Source organism: Hippocampus guttulatus, chromosome 8, assembly GCF_054856545.1.
Source record: "Hippocampus guttulatus isolate MCC_2025c chromosome 8, RoL_Hgut_1.0, whole genome shotgun sequence".
NCBI lineage: Eukaryota > Metazoa > Chordata > Actinopteri > Syngnathiformes > Syngnathidae > Hippocampus > Hippocampus guttulatus.
In genome coordinates this window covers 8,240,284-8,265,980 of record NC_141268.1, presented here as the reverse complement: position 1 = coordinate 8,265,980, position 25,697 = coordinate 8,240,284, and the positions used below count along the sequence as shown (strand labels likewise).

Here is a 25,697-nt window from a genome sequence, read left to right as displayed (position 1 = left end):
TGTCTGCTGGGAATGGGAGGGGGCGAGTAGAGAGAGAGTGTGTGTGTGCGCGCGTGTGCTCGGGCACACGCTGGTTTATCAGGCTAGTCCACTTCTGCTCGGATTGTCCAAGGAATCAGCAAGGAGGTGTAGAGTATTTGATTGCACAAAAATAAATAGACAAAAGATTAGCGGATGACTAGCTATACCTTTTATGTTGTATCAGATTCAAGGACAAGGATGACTTCATCACCCCAACAAATGTTTCATGACCTCTGGTGATTCATGGGAGACCAGGATTAAGACTTCAAGTTGGGGTTTCATATGGTTTAACTACTGGTTTAGGGATTCAAAGTTTGATTTGAAGATCCTACTACTAGCTGCATGGCAACCAGTTGAGGGTAGCCCCCACCTAGCCCCCCCAGACGGCTGGGATAGGCTCCAGCGCAACCGCAACCTTCATGAAGATGAGCAGTTCAGATCATGGAAGGATGGACGTTTTGAAGCTCGTGTGAAGGTTTGAAGGTTTCAGGCCTGGGTTTGAGTTTTCAACAAGGGTTGGGGTTTGAAATTTAGATTTAAATGCTGGGTCTCAAAGTTCGGTTTGACCATCGGGATAAGGTGTCAAAACCGGGGTTTCAAATTAGGGTTTCAGGCTAAGGTTAGGTGTCAAGTTAGGTTTTCAAAGTAGGATGTCATTTTAGGCCTTCAAATTAAGCCTTCAATCTTGCGTTAAATTTTCAATTTAGAATTTAAAATTATGGTTCCAAGCCTGGGTTAGGGTTTCATTCAATGGTTGGGCATTGAGGCAAATTAATGGTTTCAAGTCTGAGTTTGGCTTTTTCATTGTGAAGACATGCTGAAGTAGAACAATCCATGTCAACCTTTTCACAGGGACTATTTTAAACTGCTCTTTTGCTTCATGTGCTCTTTGCATGATCTGCATGCCAAGTCGGAGGCGCGTGTTGTACATATCCAAGCGTCAACAGTGGCTTGAACGCACGCCTGTCACCATCTGTCTTTGCAAGCGAAAACGACAACAAAACACGGCCCGTTTCCAGTCTTCCTTTAGACAGCCTGAACCTTATCCAATTTAAATCTAGGACACATGATATTTATTTTTAGCGTAGGACTAAAATTAAGATTCTCTCTCTCCGAGTTATACATAGCTTCTTGCCATTGTTGATTATTGCTCTTTGTGGCTGCCACCATCGTAAGTCAGTCGTAACGCGTTTCATCCAGGAATTGAATGAAAACAGACAACTGATGACCACTCAAGGCAACTCATCAATTTAGCGCGTTTGTGCGCATTTCGACACGGCCGCCCGTCCAATCCACGTATGTTCATGTCCTCTTTGACAGCATTTCAAGAAGCCTATTGATTTTTACGTGACGTATCTTACATATCGAAACATGTTATCAATCACAGATCTTCATCAAACCAAAAAAGATGGCTATCCTCTGGCAGTGGTGTTCAAAGTAATATGCATGGAAAAATAAAGAAAAGCATATTTTTTGCAACATGAGCCACCTGCTAAAACGAGAGAAAGCCGGCGATAGGTTTCGAGTCAGAGAGACCGAACTTGAGGGAGAGTCAGAAAGCGTGAACAAGAGAATGAAAGGGAACAAGAGAGGCAGAGAAAGAAAGAGAGCTAAAGTGAGGTAGGGATCTCAAATAAGATTGAGTATCACGGGTATCATCGTAAACATTGGGAATGATTTTTGAATGTCCACTAGTAGCAGAGCAGGGAAACCCAAACAGTGATGTTGTTGCAGCACAATACCAAACAGCCACAGGGACAAGTAAACACAAAGCAGATGGCAGAACTTGTATTCGAGGTATAGAATGCTGAGGTGATTACCAGGAAATTGACGAATCAGGACTGTTCGAGGCAGGGTGTTGACTTTGTGTGATTAATCCCCCGCTGCTAAATCTTGCATGAGGATGAAACAATATTCTGCCAAAGAGTAAGAGAGCAGGAGAGGCTTGAATTTAAAGATGATGAATTAGAAGCACCAGGTGTGCCCAGGTGAGCAGAGTGGCTAATGAGGTGGGTGTGGCTGACTGGCAAAGTGGAGCAAGGGAGGGGTGAGTTTGGTAGTGAGGAGGGGGCAGGGGGGATCTTAAAGTGAGAGGTGGGGTTAGGGCTTGTGAAAGACAAGCATATAAACCTATGAGAACGTAGGAGGTCACACATTCGGTGTAGGAGATTTTTATCTCCAGAGCATTGACTCGAATATTATTATTATTATTATTATTATTATTATTATTTTAATACATGACCCCTAATCTTCCTTTCAGAAAATGGAAATATTGCTCGTACAGGGTATCTGATAAATGCTGACAAAAGTGACAAAAATATAGGATGTAACCGGAGGGAAATGGGTTAAGTATTAAGGGTTAGGTTAAGCTGATTTCCAAGTGATGGTAGGGATTGTGGTCATGCTTACAGTAGGATGTAGGCATTATAGTACACTTAGTGTACGGTTAAGGGTGAGGGTAACATTATGTAAACTATATATGTTAACGCTACACTCAAATCCAATCACATTTCAATTGGCTTACTTTGGTGCAGTGGGTGAGTTCAGTTTGCCACCACCATGCACCGATGCTCACAGCTGAACACAGCGTCCCTTATTCCACTCTCATTCCGTCTCCAATTTCACCCATGTTCTCTTGATATGGCCAAATTTTCCATAAAATGTAGCTATTGCTTTGTGGAACAAGCGTATGTCTCGGCTTTGCTCTTTGAGAGTGGGTGCATTTGATACTGAGTGTCCTTGCAGTATTGAGGTCAAATATGGAGGGATTTTCTCTCTTGGTGAACTCATGCGTGACCTAAATAGATGAGAGGGTGGTTGCATGTGATCTTAGCTGCAAATGCATCGCACTACCACGGATTAGTAGCATGTTTGCTGCATGGGCAAAATGTCAATCTGGTCCGAGCAAAGCAGAGTACCAAGTGTTCACTCAAGCAGATGGTGTCAGCTTTGGATGTTATCACATCAATAGCCTCTCGCACTGCCTGAAAAAGCCTGTAAGAGCCAACTTTTTTCCCACCTTATACCAATAGTGAATGCGAGGGACGAGGTCAACATGGCTTCATTTGTTCACTTCTACCTTCGCCCATCATAAATGGACAAACAAGTATTCTTCACACTGAAACTTTGAATCTTGGATGGGGTTGCGGGTAGCCCCCCCCCCCCCCCCCCCACCCCCCGGTTAGGTAAGGGGGAACAGGCACAGGTCATCATTTTTTTAAATGTATTTATTTTTGTCAAGAATAAAGTGATACTTGAGTAATAGAACATAATTTTGGTTCGTTAAAGTTACCTTTACCTTTGAAATACTGTAGCCAAACGTTCTCATTTATTCTGACCTGATTCTCTGGCAATCCGCCTCTGGACAATCATGCTTTTGTGGTTCAAAAAAATATTAAAGAACAGTATACTGTATATGTGGAGCCTCAAAACCAGATACAGCGCTGCAGTTCTTCCATTGCAGCGTTTAATTTGCAGGTGTCAGTTGCTAACTATCATGTTTTTGCAATGGTCCACTTTGCCTTTTGGGCACGGCTGGACTTGCAGTTAAGAGTTTTTTAGGTTCGAGTTCATGTTTTCGGGTTTGAGTTTGTATTATGATAACAGGTTATGGATCAGAGTAAAGGATCGGGATAATAATGGGTGTGCACTTACTCTATTAAGACACATTAGCCTCTGTTTCAGTCGTGCAACCAAAACCCGACCACTCTACATACCTCTCAGAACCCGAATCCCACTGGAAAACCTTGAGCTATTAGTCATATCTTTCTTTATAGCCAGGGTTTTAGAGGCATCTTAGATCATTACAGAAAGCGTTCGAAGAATATGAACACGTTTTTTCACAGAATAGCTGAGGATAGGTTCCACAGAACTAAACACAAATACTTCACTGTACTTTTATATTATTCCTGCATGGCCGTAATTTTGACTACGTATTCTTACGGTGCTGTGCAAACTAGTCCATTGCTCGCCGTTCGTAACCTCGAAACGTCGAAACCCGAGGCCCCCCTGTACAGTCATGAGCTCCATCATACGTGGCAAACTTTCGTCAATCCGAGCGTGACGACCCCCATCATATATCCGCACGATGATGGGAGGAAAGTCACAGGCTGGTTCATGAGGGTGCACGATGCCAGATCCAGTTAGTCGTGGACACGTGGACGGGGGGGAACGGGGTGGTGGAGTGGCGATACGGGTGGGGGCCTCTCGCTCCATGTTCCGGCCTGGCTGTGTTGCCGTGACAACCGGATGAGGTAAATGGTTGCAGGAGAATCCTCATTACGAGCTGCACCACGTCCTGCAGTGACACCTCCCGATCATGACGTTGGTCTTTTTTTTTTTTTTTTTTTGCCAAAATGTGTATTGTATGTCATTGAAAGACACTAAAACAAGAAGGCAGGAGTGAATTCCTTTATGTTGCAGCACAACTGGTTTCTGCAAAAGGGTGATTGCAAATAATCAGCTGAACATTATGCAAGCAGGTGGCATTAAACGTTTTGGTTTTTTTTCTTCTTAAGCCTCTAATTTTCCCAGACGCCCTTTCCCAAAATAGAGCACCGCTTTGCATAGTCGCAGCGATCACAGTTCTGGGTGAAATAACACACCGTGCTGTGTTTACAGATGAGGCTGAGACTGTGAACTAGCGAGATTGTGGGGGGATGGTTCACTGTTGCCGAATAGTCATTATTGACATTGTATGTGTCACATTTGCACTAACATGTAAGAAGGGAATCTTAAAATGATATTTATGGCTTACATTGGAAAAGCCCTCTTGGAATTACTGTTTGTTAGTCAATTTGTAAAATCATAAAAATAATAGTGGAAGTGATCAATTTAGCAATTGGCCCATGGAAGGCTTTAAAAAAAAGACACAAATTTGACTGATTGTCACAAAAATTGGGTCGACACGTTTTCCATTACAGGATACAAGGCAAAGTCTCAAGGCTACAAATTGAAAAGTCAATCAGGCAGTTTGGTGAAATCATTTTGAGCGAATTCCAAGGCTCACACTTGGACTAGACACAACTAGGGAATTTTCCCAAACCATCTCATGGACGAAAAGCATGGGGTCAAAGTTTGATGATCATTTTGAGGATTCACATCCATAAAGGGCTCATGAAAAGAAGAAAGGCGCATATACAAGAGACCAGAAGACAGAAAAAAAACGATTTTATTTTTGTTTTATAACCAAACAACAGAATACAGCTACATACATGACGTGTTTGACATTTCGAAATGCATTCATGTGCAACAACGACGTCACGGTCGTTGCTGTTTCTAATCTCAATTTGACTCTGACTAGTCATCTCTCTCGATGGGGCGTCTTCAATCTGCATCTGACAAAACCGTAGACAAGAGGTGGCCACTGGAATCTGCAATGTCAACACTGACCCAGGGGGGCCTGCGGTCTGGCAATAAATAAACACTCCATTCTGAAAGGTTTAATATAAAAATAGACATGAATCTAAGAATAGTTAATGCAGCAGTGCATGCTCTAATGTCCCGGTGTTTGCGAGAAAAAAGAAGTCACGTCATGCGAAACTATGCGTTGAGAGCCAAGAGCTAAGCTAACGTAAGAATTTGTCAATGCAGCAACTACACAGTAGTTGGAACCCATAATGATATGTATAAAAACAAAGTCCCTGTGTGATTCTTTCCACTACATTGAGGGAAATGTTTGTTGAATGAGAAAATCACACTCAACGTCTCAGGATTTTGATTCTGGAACATGTGAACTAGTTGATTTCATGATGTTGCATGCTAATCAGCTTTGTGATCTACAAATGTCCCCGACTTTTCTAAGGAGTAAGCAATGATTAGTCATTGTGATGTCTAAGGGAATGGAAGGTAGTGGAAACAGGTCCATTTTAGCACTGAGCCTTGTTAGCTAGCCAACCAACATACATAAAGTCATAAACTTTAAAACTGCAGGAGATAAGCTTTCACGAAAAAGGCTCGTGCACATCCTTCATAGTTTTGATGGTAGCATTTCCTCATATTAATTGTGATTTGCTGTCTACAGTGAAAAACTTTCTTTTTGGCGCCATATTGAGGAATCTTTGTGTCAAGATACGATGTTGAGTGAGTTGAGGAGCTTCATGTAGAGATTTGCTGCCATTTTATAGTAATTATAGGCAATTATAAACATTTTAATGGGGAGGCCTTAACAACTCGTTGATTTTCGCTATGTGTAGCAGGGTTCGGGCCCGACCCTCTGTATGTTTGTGTCTTCTTGACCTGACGACCCCCCCCCACCCCCCATAAACATCAAAACAGCCAATTTGAATTTCGAACAGTAGTTTAAATGATTGCTTTTAAGTGATTTTCTTTTACAGAACAGTAAACACACAACAGCTCTTAAGCGGGGTACACACATTGATTTGTAACCACAAACAATTTTTTAAACATGACCCAACACATAACAACAACAACAAAAAATACATTTTTGCAAGTACGTGAATCCGGGGGTGCCCATCCGCAAGTATGTAGAAGGTTGAATGTGGTCAAGATTACCAAAATACCACACACAACAATCGCAGGCCACCTGCCCCTGAACCAGCTGTCTGTCATAGTACTACATAATACATCGTAGTACTGTAACCTATGAGAGGCAACAGGGCATATGAGTTGAGCAAAATACAGGTTGCGTCCTAATTCTTCTGCTATTGTTGCTTGACATTTATGATTGTCATAACTCATATATGCCCTGTAGCCCCACGCTGCCTCTCACAGGTTACTATGTATTATGTCGTACTCTGACTCTTTTCCCACGTTGCTCAGTCATAAAAAATAAAAAATAAAAAATATTCCACCGTAGGTTAATCTTTTGGAGACTTCTGATAGTTGGGCCTTTGCTAACTTTGATCTAAGGGAGGGAAAACGTTCACATTTGGCATGTTCGTCAGTATATGTGTGTACCCCACTGACCCTGTGGTTTTGCCTGTAATGTTACTTTGTGCTGAGAATGCTTCACCCTCAAGGTGACCACAACTCATTAAAACCAATGAACACCGGCATTCCAGCATCCTTTATCTTGTTATTTATTTATTCATGTGTGTGTGTCTTTCCATTCCTTGTGTCACAATTATTTCCACCTCTCTGCAGAATTCTTGAACGCAAACACCCGTAGTCATTAAATGACCCGTAGTCATTCCCAAACCAATTTCATGCATTCAGGTCACTTTTAATCAGAATGAAAAATGTGGCTGTCATATTTTTGTTAATCACAACTCTCCTCTCCTGTAAACTCTTTAGCTTCATACCTTGGAAGAACGCTTCTAAAAGAAGGAAAAAAAAGCACAATAGATCATCATCATTATCACGGGGACCGCTGATCTATTAAGTGACTGGTTATAATGGGGACTTTTAAATGGATAGATTTCAGGATGATGTCTAAGGGCCTCAAGTGCCCTGGTAGTAATGTGACAATGATAGCTGAATGAGTTTGAAACACTCACATTGAAAACCAGATAAAAATCCAAAAGGCTCTCTTTACTTCAACCTGATCTTTGGCAGATGAGGACAAAAACAGTTGGAACGGTGTAATTAGGGCTGTCACATAATTAGAGTCACCATTTAAAGTGCATTCATTGACACGATAGTTGTACATGTTAGTTTATAATACCACATTGTTGGTTTTTTTATGTTCTAATTGTGAGGATTATACTCAGAGCTATTTCATCTTTCTACATCAAGCTAATGAAATCTTATATTCTCTGGCTTCATATGATGATGCTTGTTTTAATTGTAGCACATAAACGTGTGTGTGACTATGTAATATATACCGTGGAATCTGCCTGTCTGCTGTACATGTCCTATTTTCTGGCCTGGTAGAAAAACACAGCTTGAATGACAGGATGTGAGACCAGAGGGAGAAGCGGGGAATTAATATTGAGGTCATTGGTCTGTATGACATCTTTCGGATATTTCGTAGGGTATGATCAGCTTACATTGTCACAGTAACCCTCTGAAAACTTGATTGCGGTTGTTTTCACACTTGTTGGAGTCGGTAAAACCAGCTGCATTTCGTTTTCGTCAAGTGTTACAACGCTAACATCCGAACCCAAAAAATCAAACCCAGACCTTTTGAACATGTGGTCTTGGGCCGCTTGTAAGCCAACTAGGGTGAGGTTCAGTTCATTTCACAGGGACCACAGACATGGAGCATTGTTAAAAGAGAAACCTTGTACATTTGTTCACAATCTAAATCTGTCCAGACTGTCTTAAAGACCCTGTAAAATGTATTCAGAAATTTCTCTCAGAATACATTACGTATGTTTGATAATAAAGTGCAAAGACAAAAGCATGGAATACAGTGGACCGCCACTCTTCGCGAGGACAGGGCCTGGGCCGGCCCTCGAGTACTGAAAATCTGTGTTTAATTGATGGCCAAATAAATCTTTAAAATTGCTGACAAGTGCAACTGCGAGTTACAGTGTTATCATGACCAGGCCCAAACCTGTTAGCTCATATGCTAGCTGGTGGCTAGCACCCTGTGATGACCTGATGGGATATTCCAGCCGCCAGAAGCTTTCAGTGGATATATTTTGACTGAAATATGCTCGATGAAGTAGCATCCATTTTTCTGTGTGGTGTGATTTCACACATTCCGCGGACATGCCCACTATATATGGGAGCAGGAAAAAAGGATTGATTTGTCAGGATTTTCAAGCCTAATTTTATATGCTTGCTGATTTCTTTAATCATTAAAATTTGGATCGGTGAACACTCTTTTGTGTAGTATTTCAAATTTAGAAGACTTATTTACTTTCCATTTATAGGGACTTCAGCAACATTTATGTAACATGATGCTGTCAAAACTCTTCACAGATCAAGTGTCACAGGATACTTTTTGCCCCCATTTTCAGGCCTCTGCTGTTTTGAAGGAGCGGCCCAGGTTTATGCAAATGAGAGGCTGCTCACCACACCCCTCGCGACTTCGGGGCAACTACTAAGTATGGCTTTCGTTACCAGGGAGTTCCGGGAGCACACAGTAAGACAAGAAGCAAGCATCAATAATGACAATAAAAGTGTTAATTCTGTTTTCACTCATGGAGGCAGCACTTCATTGTCAATTTGCTGAATTACCCTTGTAGCGGATGTGTGCATGTGGCACATGAAGCGGACACACTAAGGTATTTGTACAGGTTCATCTCAACAAAATAGAATATCCCAGAAAAGTAGATTTATTTCAGTAGTTCAATTCCAAAAGGGAAACTCTATTGCACATGGCTTATTAAGTTCATCAGAAATAAATTGCAGAAGGCCAATTTTGACGTAATGTGTCCCCCCAAAAAGAATTAAAAATAAAAACAATTTTGATTGTTTCTAATGTAATGCTCTAATTTCTTGAGATGGTGAATTTTGGGTGTTCATTGGCTGGAAGCAATATTCATCAAAATAATAAAATCATGAAATTTTTCACTCTGCGTGCAGTGAATGTACTGCATATGCAAAAGGCAGGTTTCCCTTTTACGGTTGAATTACTGAAATAAAGTTTTATCCCATACTCAATTTTTTTGAGACACACCTGCAAGTCAGAAATTAAATCGATCGGGCGATGCATCAACTTGTGAAAATTTTAGTTTTGACCAATCCGGGCAATGGGTGAAAATGTCACCATCATGCGTCTTGTTTTGACCAGCTGAGTCCTCTCATCTCAATGATTGGCACAGATGGCATCATGACGTTGAGTGATAATTGTCATTTTTGCAATGTAAATACCGGTATGCAGATAAAGGGCATCATAAATAACACGATTATTTAATCAAGCTGATTGTCAACTGAGAAAAACTTTGCCACAGCCGCATATCCATCCCCCGAAACACACTGTTGCTTTGTGATCGGTCCGCCCCTCAGTGATGTCGCTCTGAGAAAATCAGCGGCCTCGGGACAAGATGCATTCACAGGGTTTTGTCAATGCACAAATACCGCGAGAATTCAGCTTGCTGGCAAGGTTATGAACTCTCAACTGCTTTGGAAAATTTGAGTTTCATGAAAATTATGGACCAATTTTGATGCAATGATAAAGGTGTATAATTCCAAGGTCACCAAATTCAACAGCATATCTTTTTGATACTTTGGCCCGAACACAAGTACCAAGCTACAGGTGTGAACACAGCCCAAACCTTTGGTTTGGTTTCTTTTTTGCAAATTGATACCCAAGCCATGTTTGAAAAATTCCAAAATATTTTGAGTGGAGCTGATATTATCTATCCCTCAGGAGTGACTTTTCATACCATACTAGATGCCTCTTTGCAAAGAAATCAATAACTGTACCAGGCTGAGATCATTCTATTAAAAGAAAAAAAAAATCCTGGGCCTTCACCAGGAATAAGCAGCACAAATCTGTCGCCGCATCGCATACTTTTGTCTGTGGAGTCCACGCCAGAAACAACCAGATGAGACGAGCCTTTTGTAAAGGTAGATCCTCATCACTCCTCGCTCTCCTCTTCGTCACCCTTGGAACCTTTACTCCAGCGCTGGAAGCAGTGGACTGTGGAAGCCAGGAAGAAGCTGGTCATGATGGCTACCACAGACACAGAGATGCCCGAGAAAATGATGATGAGTAGATCCGTCAGAGTCAGGCTGGCCTGGCACTCGCGGAAGCTGTCCTTGGAGAGCTGGGTCAGGGACACGCGCCGACCGTCCATGGGGAGGGAGCACTCCATGCCTTCCACTCCTGGACCCAGAGAGAAAAGGAGATTAGACAGATTTGCCAGACATGCTGAAGCGGGCTCGCGAGTGATTGACGCCATGTTGCGAGTTGTGGGCCAATGCTTTTGCACACCGTCCATTCAAAAGATTATGTAACATGCAAAGGCAAGCAGGCAGGACTGAGGCTTATTGTTGTGCAATATGCCCTAACATAAATGTCATCCAAGATTTTAATTATTTCCACTGAAAACCCATTTCGTTGTGTTGGAAATTGTAAACCTCATCATTATTTGCAAGTATGACGGGGTACAGACATCACCAGCGTTAAATGACGTAAGCGACTCCTCACATGATGAGGGAAAAAAAAATTGCGAGTGTGTTCTTCCGATATTGTTTAGTACAGAGGCGCGAGTAAGTCACAGATATACAAGTTGTAAGACTCAATTCCTAACCTTTAAGTTTCAAGAAAGTCCCAAAATTACTGCGGCAAAAATCCACCAAGTCCAGTTGCTACTTTTTTTTGGATTGGATTGGATAAACTTTATTGTCAAATGTACTGTATGTGTATGTGTATGTGTAACATACAGCACAGATGAAATTTCTTCCCTCTCAACATAAAACAAATACTTGCTAATGTGACTGATCGGAAGATGACACAATTGATTGCTGCTTTCATCCGGTGGTTGCCGGCTAGTCATTAGCGTCTAAACTACTAATGTTGATGTGGTCGGGCTGTGCAAACCGCTCGCATTTTCATGCTTTTCCCCTTGATCACTTGAGTGTTACTTGTTCAAATAATTTAACAGATTAATAATAATAATAATAATAGATTTTATTTATAAGCGCCTTTCAAGACACCCAAGGACACTTTACAATAACAAAAAATTCCTTGTATTGTCTTGTTTTTGACGACATACAGTGATCCCTCGCTATTTCGCAATTCGTTTATCGCAGCTTCGGTGCATCGCGGGTTTTTTTCAAACATTCATATAAATAAAAAATAGTTGTTTTTTTTTGAAGTCCGCAAAAATCAGTGTCTAAGTGTTGTTTGCTATGCGTGCTAGTGTGTGCGCACTCTGCTCAAGCGCTGAAGGTCCACGTGGGGCACGCGTGTGTGCGTGCACGCATGGGCGCAGGTGAGTGTATGTGTGTTGCTGAGAGAAAGAGAGAGAGAGAGAGAGAGAGAGACTTATAAGAACAGAAGCAGGTCTCTCCATCCTTAATTGTCTAAACAACCGTATTGACGAATCATAAACACGTCTGCTGCACGCAGGAGGGATCACTGGCCTGTGTGTGTGTGTGTGTGTGTGTGTGTGTGTTGGTGCGCTCTGCTCAAGCGCAAAGGCCCATGTGGGGCAAATGTTTTTTATATATACAGTATATATATATATATATGTTAATTGGTCGCTACTTCGCGGATTTTCGTTTATCGCGGGTGGTTTTGGTCCCCATTAACCGCGATAAACGAGGGATTACTGTACCAAGCACAGCAGCCATCAGGTTACCGTTAATGTCCAACTCTGAGAAAGAACAGTTGTAATCTAAAAAGAGGTTGTTGCCTTTGTGGTTATAGTTCCATTTCACATCACAATCACAAAGGCCTCAAATAATGTGTTTCATGTCACAGTCGTGAAGTCCAAAGCCTGGCCCAACTCAGTGTTGACCACACACAGAAGAATTTGCTGTTGTAAAAATTGAGCATGTTCAGCATTTATGATTGCAGGTCCCAACCATCTTGCAAGCAGATCGGGAAGGAAAAAACAACCTACACGCTGCTCACCAAAAGATCATCACTGGATAATCTGATCATATGGCCTTTGCTGATTTTGATTTCAAGTGAGATATAATGCTCAAACCCCACTGAAAAGGGCTGGAATGTGTTCAAATCCCGACTAAGGCACAGGACGGATGCCAGAAAGAACAATTCAAATATTTATATTGAAGATTTTTTTTATCTGATATTGCAAAGTCTGCAGGCAATGCAGAGGGAGCTGATTTAATAACTATCAAGTGTTTGCTCGCAGTGTTTTAAGTCTTGCCACTTGAGTACAGCACACCCACCTTCAGCAGCTTCACTGCAGAAACAATTAAGGTAAATCTAGCACGTAAATGGCCACAGTAGAGCTACTGAACTCAACATATGATATTTACATTTCACAATTTCATTGTGAAACTTCAACATTTCTAAAGTTGAAGTTCAAATGTACCTTCCACGAGTTATTGCCCTTCATTTTTCATTTCAAATCACATGCCATTTTGTCCTTACTCAAGAGAAAAGTATATACAGTATAAAGTATTTACCGTACCTTTAATGCTTAACAGTAATTGCTCCATATATATACAGTATCTATCTATCCATCTATCTCCCCTGTATCACTAGAAAATGATGATTTGAGTGTGAATGGTTATCTATCGTACAGTAAATCTGCCAATCGGTCCAGGGTGAACCCTACTTCTCTTGCCAAAAGTCCGCTGTGATTGGCTCCAGCTCACCTGTGAGCCTCAAGATAAAAAGCACGACGGAAATGCATGGATGGGCGGACGTTTTGTGACAAAAAAGGGATATTTTCTCAGATCGGAGTCTGAAAGCTGTAAAAGTATGAAATATACTGGTTCCACCGTGACATGTCAACGTCTTGCTTGAATGACCTTGTGGGGCTAGTGGTTGTTATAGGTCCTAAATGCCCGGTGTTATGTCTGGAGCATTAGCGCAGTATCGACATATAACCCAACGGAAGCCTCCTCCGTCTGGTTCAGGATCAGAATCTCATGAGTCAGCGCTCAATTGACCAGAAGCCAATGTTATTGATTCAGGTGAGAAAGAGCACACTGGTTAATGATGGCATTAATTACAAGACCTGTTAAACATGCTGTATGTGTCCGAGAGTGAGCTTCCAGACAAAAATGCTTAAGGCCTGGTCTTACAAGTGGTAATAAGGTTAAGCGCCCTCACAATAATGAACTGAAAATATTGTGGCTTGTTATGACTCTGGACTCGATTATTCTTGCACAACAAACAATATGGCAGGCACTTGTACACTTTGACTCAGGGGAGCTTTGAGTGGATATTATCATGAGAAAAACATTTCCCAGGCTTTTTCCTAGCCGTGGCCTCCTGTGAATTGATGAATTAATTGAGTAATCCATTCTGCTTGAATGGCCAGGATTCATGAAAATGCAAACAGACACAACCTTTAGAAAAGAGCCTTTACTTCACATCGAAATGGCAACATTATAGCAGGATTACTTCGTGCTTTGGGGTCAGACGCTGCTTCTAACACTCGGCTGATTCCCACAACAGGAAGTCCCCATTTTGACACAATGACACTCATGCTGACTCACAAGGTGAAAACAATTCCAGCCTCTCGCTGTCACCGCTGGTAACAAAGCAGCTCAGTGACATTAGAGGACAGGAGGAAGGAAATGGATTTTTAAAAATGTAAAACTGTGAGTGTCTTCCCTGAGAAGCGATTACAGATTAGTCGTGATGAGAACATAAGTAGAAAATTGTAACCTCTCCCGTGACTTGAAAGTCTCCCATCAGCAAAATCCAATGATGAAGAAAAAGACAAAGTGTGATCATTTTCCCGGAAGAACACACACTCCCTTCCAAAATTATTGCAGCGGTGAGACCAATTTATTTCTTTTTGAATGATTATGAGGCAAGGTTTTAGACGGGCCAAGTCCATTCCTGGACTTAATCCCGATGGAGCATGCAGTTTACCTGCTCCCGAGGAGACTGAAAGGAGTAACCTCCCAACCTCCGCTGGCAAAGCATCCCAAGAGAAAAATACAAATGTTTGGTCATCTCATTGGGCCCAATAAGATTAATACAATTATTGCAAGAAAAGGATTTTCAACTAAACCTGACGGCTGTTTCTCAATCAGCGTGCTTGGTAGTTCTTACGCCCTTGGGAGCTTGTGAGCCATCACCAGTCACGGCCCAAGAACTATTCCAATTGAAAGAACAAATAAATCAAGAATGCATGGAATACCCGGATGTTGTTCTTGTCAGGTACCTTAATCCAAGGATGCATCAATCAGTTACTTGTGAAGGCTTGGCTACAAAAATATATGCATTTCATGCTGCTACCGAAAAACAAGTCAGGGTGGACATTAAAAACAATACAGCCAAGAGACTTGAATTCTTTCGAAGAATGTTCTCTCATATGTCCTTAGGAAGACCGTACTTGGCGAGTCCACGAGACTGTACTCTGCATTCTGGTCCAAGTCTTAGTCACTCAATACTCCTGTTCATCTGTACATTTGATGTTTTGTTACAAATACCGCTACATAACTTGTGTATCATATCCAGAAGTAAATACCTGATTTTCGACAGGCTACTGCATTCCCCCAACTTAAACCTGATGGAGCATTCATTTTACATGCCATTGAGGACGTCGAACAGCACAATCCACAAAATACCGTCCAAAGAAGAAAAACGTGGCAAAACCCCACGAATGAAGAATGCAAATGTTTGGTAATAAAGTAGTAAAAGATGAGCTGCCAAATGTTTTCAGGTCACAGCAAAACTAAAGGAACTAGCCTCGATGGTTCCAATACCTTTTAGAGCGGAGTGTATGCAGAAGATACACACTTGGTAGACAGAAAACGCTACACAAAAAACAATAAATCTAGGCCAATGAACACATAGCGTGTCACATTGCGCATTGCTTTGTGGCAATCAACACATAACTGATTCAACATCTGACGACTATTTCACCAGAATTTCTTCTTTTATTTGAAGTATCCGATAGGTGGAACCAGACTAGCACTAAGAACAACAGTCGACAGAAAGAGGCCTGATGCATTTAAGGTAGGTGGGCAAGACCCCTCTTCATCACAAGATTGTTGTTTTCTCGGTCTTGGAAATGGCCTGCTCTGGTCCAGCAAGTTGTTGGGTTTGTAAACAATGTTTCTGGTTTGGTTCATGTACATGGCCTGCTTTAGACAATCTGTAAAGGGAAGACCACTGTATTTTTCTTTACCTAGTGTCCATGTCAAGGGGTAAAGAGACACGCGAACAGTCAGCTTTAATGACATGCTAGCTTTATAACTAATGGTATGATGCCGCACCAATCCTTCACATTCCAAGCATGGACATTTAATGTATTACACGTGGGATTAAAGTCAGCCAGGGGATGATTAATCCGCCATCTCCAGTCATGATTGATCTACCTCATCGTGACAGACCGCTATCAGCGGTGGTTTTTCCTCCCCCCTTTAACGACACACTGTTGATTTTACCATCTGCCTTTCATTCGTACAATGACCATGTTGTCCATGACACGGGCACAGAAGGTGATGCGATAATGACTGAATCTCCTGAAATGCATCACACCGATTAACTATCAGGCAGATGTAATGAAGATCCATTCAGGGGCCCATCACGGAGCCATAAAGTCGTAAAAAAGGCAATGAAAAATTCATAGGTCACGGCGAGGGTGGGGGAGGGAAGGAGCCGACTGAGCAGGGAGGCGAGTGAAATGCAGAATGACGAGCGTTCATGCGACAGCGTGGGTCGGGGGTGCATCACTCAGGAGGGGATTCCTTCTGCAATGAGACCCAATCACGGTACGTTTCATCAGCGCTCCTCATGGCCTTTCGATAACAGCTCATCATGGTGCAAAGTAGCATTCAGTAATCAGGCTAGGATACAAAAAGATGCCAGCCTGTGTTAAAAAATAGCCAGTGATGTCGTAGGCGGCTTGTGGCTTACTATTTTTTTTTTAAGACGACACTGCGTTTTGCAGCTTTCTACAGGAAACTTGATAGGCTACAAATGAAAATTGAGACTCTGAATCCCCCATCAAATGAGCTCCTATTTTATGGCAAAGCTGCTCGTTGAGCTGGCCTGCCATACCCCACAGGCGGCTCCAGCTCCAATTACCCTGGCCAATCCACCCAGAGAACTGTGTCACCCTGAATTATACATAGCCTTTGTTCATCCTTAAGTCACCGGTGGACAAGAAAACACTAGATCATGTTTGCACTCATCCCTTAAATAAACATTGAACTACCCAAATGCACTATCAAAAAGCAATATTTTGTGAACCCAACCTATACAGAAATCATGTCCTCCACTCTCGAGACGCCGTGCCCCAATTAATTGCACTTCAACACGTTTAACCTCTCTTGAAATAGATGGCAAAAAACACATAATGCCGTCCAGTAGCTTTAATGACCTCGACTATGACTACGGGTCCACCAAATGGCATACTTCGGTTCAGTTCATTACATCTGGATCTGGTTAGCGTTTCCACGCCAGTACCTAAATAAACTCACTTAGAACCGACATCACAGCAGGTGAAAATCTAGTGAATTGAAATGGGGGAACGAATGTATTTACATCCCCCAAAGTAGCACCTGTGAGAACCAGGTTTAAAATCATGAACACTGTCAACAAAATATACAAGTGTATGGTTTTATAGCCGCGCGCCATCAGAAGTGATGGGGAGGAAACAAGTGATTTGTAATTCGTTCTGCTTCCAACTACAGTGGATTAAATGAACAGAAGCTGCTAATTAAACATGGATGAAACAATCCTGTATTGAGTCATCAACAGAACATGTCTAAACTTGGTACAACTACACCCGGGACTTCCGTCGTCACCATCTGAAGAAATACAGTTTGTTGGTCTGATCTTCTGTCTGGAAATCAGATTTTCCCAACCCATCCCCCAAAACATCCTGCATTTCTGTTTTTTTTTTTTAAGCATCTGCCACCTTACTGACCGACAGTAATCAAACTTATGCAAACAGACAAGTGTGCCAATCGGTGAACTCAGCATCACGGGGGAAATCAAGAAGTGTAAAATGAAATGGGAATTGGGTTTTGCAGCATGGGGCTTTCTGGCTGCTACATTATGCAGGCTGTCGGGGGAACCATGAAGACCTCAGGACGATTTCAAAAATAGCAGCGTGTGCTTGTCCAAATATACCGTCTTTAAAATCAGCTTTTGGTTCCTTGCACTTTGCATTTCAACCTTTAGATCAGTAGAGGGGAGCAACACACGTGTCTGTGCCTTAATTAGCAATATCTTTATGTCCATCCTGAGGATATGTTTAAACCATTACATTCTGCTTTAGCCAGTTAGCATCATCTGTACCTCCTCCTTATGATAGGGTAATAATCATCAGCCGGTTACCAACAACTTCACATAACCCTCTCGTTGCATTCCAACCTACATGCTAGCAAAATTTACACCCGATTATTTAAATATAGAAAACTTGTTTTGTGCTTTATTTTCTTTTTCTTTTATATCTATATTTTTTTGCAAATATTTTATTGTGACTGTCGCACATAGCGATTGAGCATCATTTTGGGAGACGTCATCCACTGAGCACCGCTCCTTGATGAGTTTCAACTTTCATGTTGTATATGTGCCCTGCGACTGACTGGCGACCAGTTCAGGGTATAGTCTGCCTATCACCCAATATCAGCTGGGATAGGCTGCAGCAACCCCCAGCGACCCTCTTCAGGATAAGCGGTGTTGAAAATGGATGGATGGGTTTTGTATAATAAGCAGTTAGCACTATCTGCACCTCCTCCTTGTGATTGGTTTTAACACCCAACTTACAGCATCAACACCTTCACGAGCAGCACACACCATTAAGAACAGACTGCTGCAGAATGCGGATTGAGACTTGCTCACAATTTAAAGAGATATCATAGTGGCTGATCCATCAAGACGCAACAGAAATGCTATGCAGGTAGAGCACTTAAAATCACTATTCACAAATTCGGTACAATAATCCAAGTACAATAATCACCTATTTTCATTTTTTGCCCTCTTTCAGACAGGATGCCACCGAAATAGTCCAAATAGGAAACTAGTTTGGTACATTATTTGGTGTCAAGGAAGTGCATTGTCTTGAAGTAATACATCGTCAAGTTACGGACTGTTAGTGGATCCCACAAACATCGACAGGAGTCTGAACAAAAACGTTTATTTACAAAAAAACGCAATACTGACAAAGTTCAACAAAGGTCACTGGTAAAAAAAAAAAAGTGCCAGAATAATACGAGAGTAACATAAATTACATGCAAAAGGCAAGAAGGGCTCAATAACGAATATTGCTTGTCATAAAAAGACAAGGAGATCCAGTTCCGAGAAATGAAAATACATAAACAAGAAACATTATACCGAAATACACAACGTGAACAAGAGCACTGTAAAACAAAGACACGAACCATCTGGATAATCAAACACTTGAGACAGGAGTCGAGAGCATGGCGAGTGAATTATCCCACAGAGACCTGACAGCTTGGAAGTCCTTAAATCAGGGTTGCCTAAACATTATGAAAATCACCGTTCCACTATCATGGGAGTGTTCGGAAATACATTTTGAGCGTGTTGCTTCACTCAGACCATTTGGAAACACGGAATGTTATTCAAATCTGCTGTTCGGTTATTCAAAGTGCCCCCAAAACAACAGAGCCCATTGCAAGCAGTACAAAGGAAAGTTAACGGCTGCTTTTGGAAATTAATGTGAGTGGAGCGTGCTCTGCACACACAGCACATGAGGACAAGGTCAACAAAACGTCGCCTTGATAACTACATTAAAGTTTTTCTTTTGATCTTATAATGGCTTGGCTTTAACCAAAATCCCGCGCCACGTAAAAGGTACACTCCTGGGAGATTAATGCACCTTGTAAATTGTTGTTGTGTGAAGCTAAAGTTAGTTGCCATGTCTACTGCTGCATTTACTTACTTAATTGCATACTTACGGCAGGAGTAGCTTCTTCTTCTGTTTTCAAAGATGACAAAGTAGAAGCAATAGTAGTCATGGCACCTAATTTATGGGTTTGCACGACAAGTTAAAAGGCACATTAATCCACCAGGATTGTACCATTGGCTTTAATGCAAAGCAGGATTCTGATGACGGTAAGACACTGACAAAAAAAAGAAAAACTTTGTTCTCATGACCTCTCATTCATTTAGGAATGCAGCCTATTACGAGCAGTTCTGTATTTATTCTTCATTTTGCATCGTACAGGTAAAGCTCTACTCCGTCAAAACTGACCTCGTGGGGGGGGCTTGGGATAGTGAGCGAACACTATATTTACGGTTGAGACGATTAATACAGTCAATTATAAACATATAAACCCCGGTGAGGGATCAATTACTTGGAGTTCCTGTCATTTATGAACAGCAGGGATTACTGTATAGGATATAGAAGCTCTTTGTCACATGCCACGCAATTAAGTTTCTCACTCAGTGATGAATGTAACATGCGCTCCCAACACCCACGTCGGGAACACTCACCAGACTCGTGTCAACTCCATTCGCTAATGAGCATCCTATCTGTGATTGTACTACTTCTTCCAAAGGCAGGCTTTGGAGAAGATTGGATGAATTTGGTCTGGTAGAGGAATACCTGGCGGAGAAATACTACCAGTCCTCCGTTCTAATTTGTTCAATTAAAATAGCCCAAAAAAATGCCGATCTCATGCAAGTGAGTGACAGTCCACCCCACAACATACACTGCTGGACCAGTGGCAAGCCTGGCTTTTGTTACCATGACAACTATAGGTGGAGCCTGAGACTTGCAACTGTGTGTGTGTGTGTGTGTGTGTGTGTGTGTGTGTGTGTGCGCGATTTTCATTTTTGGAAGAAGCATTTCATTCATGACATCAAACAGCAAGAAAAATGTCAGACTACGCAATGTATATTTCTACAATAATTATCCACATTTCACTTTGCACTAATGAACCTATTCACATGTTTCCCCTTTTGGAACCAGCTATTTGCTGGGGGAAAAAAAAAGAATTCTTTCTGAAATGCCTTAAGATAACACAAGATAGCAAAAAGGCCCTGTCCAATAGGAAAGTAGTACATTCTGTCAAATAAAGAATATTCAAGTGATGCCTTTCAATTAAAAAAAAAAAAGTCATGCTGTTGAAGACTTAATTTTAGCCTGAGCTGCAATCCTCAGATGTCACGAGAGTCTCGAACCAAATGTTTGTCTCAGTACCAAGACTGACCTGACCAAATACATGAGTATTTGCGATTGTTAGGCCAGGCTTTTTGGCAAGCAGATCAGGGAGAGAGAAAAACCCGAACAAATCCCACACCACTGGATAATCACTAAGGATGTTTTTTTTTTAGAGACATCTGACATCTGGTCTTGACTGACACTGATCAGAAGGGTTGACGGGGGATGCTCAAATTTAGTGCGATTATCGGATTGTGTGTACTCTCGCTTTCTGTTGCACCTTTGAGGTTTGAGCTGTTTTTATACGCAGGTCAACACTCACACCCAAACAACCTTGGAACAGTGACAGGAGAAGAAGAAGAAGTACGCCCACTCTCTCTCTCTGCAGTAGCCTCCGCACGAACATGTATTTGCATCACATTTTCGTCCTAAATTCTTAGTTGAGGCCCAATTTGGACAAGCACAGAACAACTGCACGAGCAACTTGTCACGTGAAGCTCCAATGTCGGCTCTGTTTCATTTTACCTCGTCCGGTCCCATGTTGCGGCTTTCTTGCACTTCAACGCTAACTGAAAGACATCAATAGTAATCGCGTGGCTCAGCCTCAGTAGTAGCTATGTGTGCAGGGTCTGATGGGATATGCTATCTGCTTTGAGCTGAATGAAAGCGGATATTAAAGAGCCTCATTTTTTTCTTTTTTTGTGCGTGCACTAGAACAAATAGTGTAAACCCCCCATGGTTGTTAGAGGCCCATTCGCTCATGTAAGCAGCTCACAACCACAGTACAATATGTCTGATGCGTTAGCGTGAGCCTTGTGTTGTTTCTCAGAGGCACTCACACATACAGCATATCTTGTGCCCTGTTATCTAACTCAAAGTCACAAGGCCTAAAATGTCTACCCGATGCCCGCTGTTATGTAAAGCAATAAATTGATAGACCGAATGATTGTGCAGGAAAAAAGAAAAAAAAGTCGAACAATGCATTTTGTAGACTGTTCAGTCACAAGTGAGCAGAAGCCTATCCCAGCTGAGTTTTGGGGCGAGAAGAACAGTCCACACTGGACTGGTTGCCAGTCACTCGCAGGGCACACAAAGAATAATGTTCTACTCGGGGTCTCTGGTGAGCTGCAGCCTATTCCAGCTGACTTTTGGCAAGAGAAATGGATTCCCCCCTGGGCTGGTTGACAGTTGATCAAAGAGTACATCCATTTATCCAATTTCTACACCACCTTTCCTCATTAGGGTCACAGGTGAGTTGGAGCCTATCAGAGCTGACTTTTATGTGAGAAACGGGCCACACCCTGGTCTGGTTACCAGCCAATTACAGGGCCCAGGGCAGACAAAGGTCTTTTCAACATCAACCATCACAGCAAGGGAACATTTTGAGTCTTAAATGAACCTAACAAGCATGTTTTCGGAGTGTGGGAGTTAAGTGGAGTACAAAAGAAGTGCCCCATATCAGTATAACAATACAATATTCTTGTAAGTTCTCCCCACTAATTACTGGCTTGACAGAGAGAAAGTGGCTGATGATTGAGTCTCAAGAAAGACCTCTACTAAACGTTGGATATTATATAAAAATAAAAGCATGTTAACCAATCAAACTGGGTTTAAGTGTATTCTACACGACCATCTATCTGAACTAAAGATACAAATATTCTCCAAATTACTTTCCTGAGACGAAAAGTCCCATTCACATGTTTTTGTCATTGCACGTTCAGCCGCAAATAAGGGCGATTGTGTCATATTACACATTTGCTTTGGAGGCTAAGGGGCGGAGGAAGAACGAGACTAAATTAGAACGGTAGATTTGGGAGGAGGGGTTTCCCTCTCCAACAAGGAGCTAAATATATGTGATATGTTACAACACTGTGTGTCAGGAAAAGTTTGACAGATTTGCTTACCGTTGGGAAGCTTATGACTGTTCTCCATGAGCCACGCAAACAGGTTGGCAAAGTTGCAGTTACACACCCAAGGGTTGCCCTCCAGCCTCACCACCCGCAGGGAGGGCAGCTGACTTAGCGCACCCACCTTGAGGCTCGACAGTGCGTTACGCTCCAGTTCCAATTCCCGGAGCGAGGTGAGGCCCAGGAAGGCGTCTTCACTCACCATGCTCAGGTAGGGGTTGTTACCCAGTCGCAGTTTAATCAAGCTCCGGGACTCCCCGAACGTGCCCTTTGGGATTTCCGTCAAGTTGTTGCTGCCAAGATCCAGGAAGACCAGCCTGGAGGAGGTGCTCAGAGTACCCGGTTCGATGTATGAGAGCGTGTTGTTCCGCAAGTCCAAATAGACCAAGTCACTGTACAGAACCAGGAAGTCAGAAGGGATGCGGGGTATCCAGTTGTCAGCCAGCAGGAGCCGGCGAATGTCCAGGGGGATCTCGTCTGGGAGGTGAGTCAGCCCGCGGCCACTGCAGTCCACCGTGTGGGGGTCCGGGCAGAGGCAGGTCGCTGGGCAATTCTCCCCCCGGGTCCAGAACACAGAGGTCAGCACCATGAGGACAGGCTGGAGCCAGCAGACACATGGCAACATGGTCATGGGGGGGCAAAGGAGTTTGGGGGAAAGAGGGTGAATAGGGTAGGGGTCAGAGGACAGGAAATCGGGACGAGGATGGGGAACGGGAGAGTGAAAGGGGGATCAACCCCGCTGATGGAACATGCCAGAATATAGAGGGGCTCAGGGGGTGAAGGCAGAGCAACGAGGATGTCAGGGGGCTCATTTAGACGTCAGAGGGGTTGAATACACTGGAGCAGCCAGAAGTACAGATCAGGGATGTATTGGATGGTTGCGTGATTAGGGGGCAAAGGGAAGGTGTGGGGGGTGAGGGTGGAGGGGGGTATTCCTCGGATATGGCAGCGGTCACCAAGAAGGTCTGGGACGCGGTGATGGGATTCAAGCATGGCAAGCCACCGCCACGTCCCCCCATCGGTCCATTAGCGAGTGGGAAAAGCCTTTGTGACCACACAGAGAATCCTGCAGAACATCGCTCAAGCGTGGTGTAAGATTATCCCCCCCAGACTCCCCGACATACCACCCACCATCTTTTATTATTAATAGTGTTGCGATGATTCCCTTGCAGAGCTCCCAGCATGCACCCACCGAAAAAAAAAAAAAAAGACAACCCAGCTGTCCTCTTTAAGTCCGATCAGGAGCGGGGAATTAACATCCAATCGGGAGCATGATGCGTGCAGGCACACACACATACACACGTACACACACAGGCACAGCCGCGCAGCTTCGACGTCTGCCTCTGACTGTGGCACGACTCAACTCTCACACTCCAAACAATCCCATCCTCCCTCGGTGGAGGCGTGTCTCATCCGCGCTGTCAACACATGAGGTCACTTCCTGTGGTGTGACGACACAATAACCATCGTTGAAATCTGCCAAAGAGAGGAAGCAGGTGCCATTTTGTTGACCTACACTGGTGATTTACATGAGGGAGATGTCCTTTGAATTGCGATTTCTTTTTCTTCATTTTATATCTTGCACATCGACAAAGAATGCTTTCATGTGCAGGGCTAATCTTCATTTGTAAATGATAAATGTAGCCATATTGAGAACCAAAATAAGGGATGAATGGATTAGAATCTTACACAATTTCAGACTTGTAACAGTTAAACAACTAAAGAAATTGGGTGGACACGTCGATCATAACAGGACACCAAAAAATTGAAACAAGCCATTTTGCTTTGAAGCAGCCACTTAGGGTGAATTCTAGGTTTAATATTTTAACTCTGCCTGGGGAATGCACCCAAATTAGCCACATAGGCTGATTTAAAGTTATTCATAAATATTGTACTCACAATGCTGTTTCTTATTTATTCCAAATTTGGACTGCGCACATACTGCTAAAACTACAATACCGCTACTTCTGGTTTCAGCCTTCAATATTATTTCATTCTGTGGGTGCATATATCTTACTGCTTGGTATTTTGGACTACTTGATGACGCAAGAGAGCAAATGAAGCACCATGTGCAAACCGATTGGCTGGAAAGCCTCAATGATTTATGAAGCTTCATTTCGCTATATGCGGACATTATTCTATAATATTTAAAAGCATTTCAAGATGTCATGCCCTGTACTTTCCACTGTACAGCAGGTGTCATTCGAGAGCTAACTTGAATGAAGCATCGACTAATGAACCAATATCTGAAGCAATACCCCAGTGGTTCATGAAGCTTCATCTTACACATCACGATCTCATGCACTTGAAATGAACTGTAAATGATCGGATAAAAAGCTGTTGTTTGGTTGACACTGGTGCGATGTCTTTCAGCGGCTCAGCAAAGTGCATGAACCGATTTATCCTCACAACAGTCATGGGTGTCTGGAGGCTATCCCAGCTCTCTGAGTCGAAGGCAGGGTACACCCTGAACTGGTTCCCAGCCAAGCATAGGGCATATAGAGACAAGCAAAATCCTCACAATCACACCTAAGGACAATTTACAGTGATCAATTAACCTATCGTGCATGTTTTTTGAACGTATGAGGAAACCGAATTACCCGGAGAAAACCCACACATGCATGGGGAGAACATTCAAACTCCAGGCAGGAAGGTCAGAGAACCGAATCGAACCCATGAGTGAATGTGAGGCGGACGAGCAAACCATTTGTTCACCGTGCTGCCATTGGCTCAGGAACATCGTTTTTTTTCTCAAAAATTAATCAAGGGCCACTGGCCGTCAGTTTCCGATCACTGATGTGGTATAAAGCTTTGGCAGGGGATGTCAATTACTCATGGACTTTCACTACTGTATATGAGGCAGGGCTCAGTCCCCATGTGGTTTACTATACGCGACAGCATAATGCTAGCTAGCGACAAGGCGAATAACATGGCAGAATGACTCACTGTGAAAGAGTGGCCATTAAGTACCTTGTTTGCTATTAGGGCTTTACATTACGTCACGAAATTAACTTTTCACATGGCCAAAGTTCACCCGAGATTTAAATTCCAAACCTGGCTGCAGAAATCTGGATTAATCCACATCACACGCCTGCTGCCTAACCCATGTCGCTCTTTCTTTAATCGACTGTATGGAACTCCCTTGTGTGACGTGTAATCCGCACACGATGTGCAT

At 42.7% G+C, this 25,697-nt stretch overlaps 1 protein-coding gene across 1 annotated transcript; it reads right to left on the bottom strand.

Moving 5' to 3' along the window:
* Positions 1-5,173: 5,173 nt before the first annotated feature.
* On the bottom strand, positions 5,174-23,878 carry lrrc38b (leucine rich repeat containing 38b). Its single transcript, XM_086118519.1, has 2 exons — positions 22,520-23,878; positions 5,174-10,702 (listed from the first exon to the last, which is right to left on the bottom strand). Exons 1-2 carry the CDS (start codon positions 23,151-23,153, stop codon positions 10,455-10,457), a joined length of 882 nt encoding a protein of 293 aa, XP_085974645.1. The 5' UTR covers positions 23,154-23,878; the 3' UTR covers positions 5,174-10,454.
* Positions 23,879-25,697: the final 1,819 nt, after the last annotated feature.

Bases quoted from the DNA above. Each gene is read 5' to 3' on its own strand.
- lrrc38b (XM_086118519.1), bottom strand. From the start codon at position 23,153: ATGACCATGTTGCCATGTGTCTGCTGGCTCCAGCCTGTCCTCATGGTG. The intron at 10,703-22,519 runs GTAAGCAAATCT...CTCTGGGTCCAG, and splicing joins CAGTCATAAGCTTCCCAACG to GAGTGGAAGGCATGGAGTGC.